Source organism: Electrona antarctica, assembly GCF_951216825.1.
Source record: "Electrona antarctica genome assembly, chromosome: 22".
In the NCBI taxonomy this organism is placed as follows: domain Eukaryota; kingdom Metazoa; phylum Chordata; class Actinopteri; order Myctophiformes; family Myctophidae; genus Electrona; species Electrona antarctica.
The window spans coordinates 20,046,124-20,051,646 of NC_136805.1; the positions used below are offsets into that span (position 1 = coordinate 20,046,124).

The 5,523-nt window shown below is 38.8% G+C and overlaps 1 protein-coding gene across 3 annotated transcripts in view; it reads left to right on the forward strand.

Annotated features, from left to right (window-relative positions):
• LOC306915698 (caveolae-associated protein 1-like) overlaps window positions 1-4,791 on the forward strand; it is a 30,548-nt gene extending 25,757 nt beyond the window's left edge. For 2 of the 3 annotated variants that reach the window (XM_079493224.1, XM_079493225.1), the window contains one exon: window positions 791-4,791. In XM_079493224.1, coding sequence (XP_079349350.1) covers window positions 791-1,723 — 933 coding nt within the window. In that variant the 3' untranslated portion in view covers window positions 1,724-4,791. The remainder of the gene's footprint in view (window positions 1-790) is intronic. The other variant, XR_013788872.1, reaches the window with a different exon arrangement.
• Window positions 4,792-5,523: the final 732 nt, after the last annotated feature.

A 5,523-nucleotide genomic window follows, 5' to 3' on the forward strand; every position in this document is an offset into this window, starting at 1 on the left:
TTTCCCATGCCAGAGGGAGACACGACAGTGGAAAATGTAATGTTGTCAGACACGCAGCAATGGAAATATGGAAATGAGAAGGGGGGGGGGCGACGACGACGTGCTATAGGGGATTCCTGTTGTGAGATCTGGGAGCTAAAACATTTCTGGATCTCAGGGTTAAGGTGTGCCATGCTCATACAGAAGGAGCAGACGGGCATGTGTACAGTACATGCTTACACACATTCTTTCAACCTTAACCACTTAAACCCTTCAGTATATATATTTTTTTCTTTTAGTTTTTAAAACGTTTCGCCTATAATGGCATACAATGGGATGCCAGGTTGAAAGTCATTAAACAGAGTTGTTCAGCTAGTTCCGATCTGTTAATTAGCCATTACGATATATACCATGCATACACACACGGTTATTGAAATCTTGATGAGAATGATCAGTATAGGCTATCCGACCGGAATACATATAGAGTAATTCCATTTTGGGTTTTAAAGGTCATGGTACAATTAAGGTAGAAAAATAAACAACCAAAGAAACTGGTTGGATTTTTAAGAAACTCTGTATGATTAATCAATAATCAGCACACTGCCCAAAAAAGATTATTACATTTTGGGTTGAAAAGGGCAAAGGTCAATGTTGGTCATATCTGGAATGAATGTGAAACGAGATGTCAGCATGGGCAAAGTTTGCAGCTCCATTTGCTGTTTTAAATTATTCAAATTAAAATGCATTCAAAGTTATTCTTCACCAATCCTTCTAAACGTTCTTTAACACATTTCTTTCTTTCTGTCTGCAGGATGAAGTGAAGGTTGCTTCCAAACTCTCCATCGCCAAGTCCATGAAGGTTTCCGATGGAGCATCAGTGAGAGGGAGCAAGGCAGGCAGCATGCTGGAGCTGAAAGAAGCTGATGAAGAGCCTGGACTGGAAGTTACAGAAGAAGAAGCAGAGAAGGAGGACAAACCCCACGTGGACCTGTCCTCGGATGAGGAGGAATTTGCGGGAGAATTACTGGAGGAGACCATCAAGGAGACGCGCGCCGAGCGCATCAAGCGCAGCAGCCTCCAGCGCGTCCAGACCCTGAAGACGGTCTTCTCCAAGGACAAGATGGACAAGACCAAGGCGAACACCAAGGCCTCCATGGAGAAGACCAAGGCCTCCATGGAGAAGACGAAACAGAAGACAAAGGACAACCTTGAAAAGACCAAGCAGAAGACCAAGGCGAACTATGAGAAGACCAAGGAGAACTTTGAGAAGTCTAAACAGAAAACCAAGGATAACTTGGAGAAGACGCGTCAAAACATTGAGAAGAAGATGGGCAAGCTGGGCACCAAGATGACTGTCAATCCCGACCGCAAACAGAAGATGCAGACGTCCAGCCAAAAGGTGAAGAAGTCCTTCACACCGGACCACGTGGTTTTCGCCCGGTCCAAGACAGCCGTGTACAAGGTTCCCCCGTTCACTTTCCACGTCAAGAAAATACGTGGCGGCGCTGTGGAGGTTGTCCAGGCCACCGAGATGGTGGAGGTGTCCCAGGACGGTGAGCCCTTCAATGGGGTCGAGATAGAGGAGGTGGAAGAGGGCTGTGAGGAGGTGGAGATGGAGATGATGAACGGAGGAGCGGAGGAGGACGAGGTCGATGATGAAGAAGAAGAAGAAGAAGAAGAAGAGGAGGACAGCCATGATGCTCCACATAAGAACAACAAGGATCGAGATGTAGACAGCGACTAGGGAGAGCGGAAAGGGAAAATAGGTGGAGCAGGGGGGTGAGGAAATAGCAGAGACCAACATATACGTAACCTACAACATTATAGCACGAACCCTGAAGTCCGCTTGCAAAGCTGATCGAAGTGGATGCATACTACACAGTCAAAGTCAGTGTTAATTTAACTCCAAGATTGTACTCTAACCAAAGGGACCCTTATTTGGTTCCATTTGGTACACTCTTGGAGTTACAATACAATAATTAGGGGTTAAGTGCAAGACACTTAACCCCTATAACTGCTCCCCCCTCTGCACGCCTCTGTGGGCAGCACTCAGCTGGGTGAAGCATGAAACTGAAGTTACCCCATGGGATGTGATAGGTATCAAATTGATAAATTAACACAAAGGATTTTACACCATTGATTTTTTTAATTTAGCTTACAGCTGGCTCTGTGTTTGAAGGCCCAATCTGTAATACTAATAATGTAACCATCACAAATATACAAAATAGCAGTGGAGACATGTTTTCATTCTAGTTGATTGACTCAGCTCTTGATTGACGTTATACAACAGGTAAAAATATATTTTAAACTGTATTTGCTGTATTTTGGGGCTGTAATAGATTTGTTTACACTGTTTCTTTTTTTACATTGGAATATGTTTTGATTTAAGATGGGGTAAAACATTCTCCATCTCCTATGTGTCCAAATGTTTATATATTCAAATAAATTCCAGATTGGGCCTTTAATCACCAAAGCTTCACCAGGGTTAGATGTTAAGATTGACTTCTCACAGTTTGACAAAATGACTTGGTTTCTAGAGTCAGTTTGGGTCTGGATACCACAAATGCCCATGAATATAGGAAGGGAGGAGGAGAGAGACTTTCTCTGGGAGAGAGATTTAGGGGATCTGAACAGAATAAGTGTGTGTATTTTTCATTAAGACGGCCGATCTTGTGTATATGTATTTATATGTGTTATAAATACATAATACAAAGATAAACAACAACAATAACAACAACGGAACTGACATGAACAAAATGATCAAAAGAAGGGGGTGTAACCATTTTTGTTTGAAACAAAAGTTTTATGTTATTAGTTTCATGATTATAATTGCATTTTAGTAACACCTCACTCAAATATAGTTATATGAAACTATATTTACAAGAATTTCTACAAGCAGTTTTGGTTGTGGCTTTCCAAGCATATATTCATGACTATATCAGGAGGCCTAAGTCGTCTTTTGTTTTGAAAATGTTACACATCACATGTGAATATTCCTGCCACTCGTATTTGTTCAGGCTTTTAGGGCACTAATAGCGAAGTGTTACCTATTTCCTTAGTTTGCTTAACCACATGAACCCTATAGCATCCATATTCTGGAGCAAATCTCTTCGCTGAAAATAGCCGATCTGTAAGCTCACAATGCGTTGGGATCTGTTGTGACTTGTGAGCTTGTATGTATTGTAGATCGGTTATTCTCTTAGAAGAGATTTGATGTAGAAGGGGGAAAAGGAGTGTATACCAAGTATATAGCCCTGGGGGACCCCAGTCAACTATAAGTATATAGCGTTTAAGTGGTTAATATTCTCATTATATAGAGGCACAGCGAATCTATTGTGATTCCTATGAGTCGATGAGCTCACACTGTAATTTGTAGTATTTGTGTATGATGGTATTGTTTGTGATTATACATGGAAGGATCCTGAGTGTTACTGTGACTCTCATAGTGTAAAGATGGACCTGCTTGGTTTATTTGTACTCTCTGGGTTAAATAAACACTCAGGATTTTGGCTGTGTATACTGTATAATTTCCTTTTGGTCGCTGAGAGAATGTGATGTGTGTCACTTTTGTATTAGTCACTTTCTTTAAAGCAATTTCTTCTTGCAATGATTTTAAGGAATAATCTGAATCCAGAAAAAAAAAATATTTTGCTTAAATGAAACTATATGAAGGTCTACTCTACTCTCTACACACTACAGGAATACAAAATACCATGGAAATATTTGTCTATGCACAAGTGTCTGTCTTTATGTTACTTCAGACCATATATGGTCCTATTGTTAAAAAAAGAAGAAAAAAAAGGATTTAGACTATTGTTTTCAGAAAGATCTGTCAACTGATAAGGATTTTGATAAGGAACAGAAGTCTACAAACTTTAAGTCTTTATGATCATAGTCAACATTGTCTTTGTTTTGAACCTGAGTATGACATCCAACAAGTTTCAACAATATTCTCATTTGCTATAAATAAATGTTACAGAATTATGCTCTTCCTGTGATCTTATACTGTCCTCTAGTGTCGAATTTTGGCAATACATTCCTCCAGGTTACATTCAGCAGCACTTCATGTTCACAATATCTTGCAACAGTTCTTTTTAAAATGTAACACTTTATCAGTTTAAAACAATCTTTGGATGCATACTGTATACATTGTCTGTTTTCACTTTTATAGCTGTCCATTGTCTCAGACAACATGGTAAGAATGTTATCACAAATTGCTGTTTTCATACAACAGTTTCCATGAATGTTGCCAAAGTTTACTCAGATGCTTTTACATTTTTTTGTCCATTTTTGTTGCAGATCAAACTATTTCCCAAATACCGTACATTTTATTCACTTTTTTGTATATAATGTGAATCACTATCATAGCAGGTTAAAACTTGGCATGCTTGTAGTTAGTGAGCATTTCTTCTCTTTTCAACCATTTTCTGTGAACAAATAGGCCTACATTTCCCTGGACCAACAATATGTGTATATTTGTATGCACAATACAAGAAACACTACAATATGGAGCTGTTAAAGACATTCTAGGGCTAGGCTATACGACCAAAGTACAAATCACGAAATCAGCTGGTTTTACTCCAATATTAAACTTTAAGTGCAAGATAAAGAGGTGCATTTGTGAGTTATCTTGGATTTTTTATGTAAAAGTGGCATATGTTGGTGCTACTTTAATTGCTGAAACGTGTCGTGGAAAACCATTTGTAGCTCAGACATAATTGTTTCCCTTTTCACATGTTAGTAACCTATTTCTATACAATAACTTGTTGCTTAACCACTAATGTTTTACTTAATAAAAGCTATTGGTTCACACTTGTGGTGTAATTTCTTGAAAGAATGAAAAGGTGTTTAATGTACGTGTACAATTATAATTAGTGCTATAGGCCTAAATAGACCAGAAAACTGCCTACTAATGACATCATCGGTAGGCAGGTTTAATCATTTCAAACAAGATTTCAAACCTTTCAAGGCAGAGTGAGTATACAGAAATGGAGGTGCCATCTTATAATGTGCATTACTGAGATCAAATATATGAAGATAAGGTTGAATATGGGTGAAGTGTTCCATTAAATCAATATTTAAAGCAAGCAAATTAAAATGGGAATATTCTACTACAGCTGTGTCACTGTTTGTAGACTAGTCTAGGTAGGAGCTTGACATCCTGAGGGCTGAGGGTATGTTCTCTGTAATGTTTTGTAGGACTGTTTTTTGAGCCATTTTTGAGAATATATATATATATATATATATAGCATTTTACATTTATAACAAAAACTACTCTGCAGCCCAGTTATTTATTATTTTTATTCAATTAAATAAAAACAATAAATGCAGAAAACTAAAAGAAAACTAACCTCGCCTCACCAGGCTTTCCACTACCAGAAAGGCAACGCGATCGATCATAATCATAAACCTGCTCCGCTGTGCTTCACACAGCAGCTGGTAAAAAAAATCCATTCACTATCATACATTTGTTGTCAAAAACACTCATTTGTGGTGGTGGTGGGGCGCGTGACGCAGCTTGGGGGCGTGGTCGACGTAGCGGAA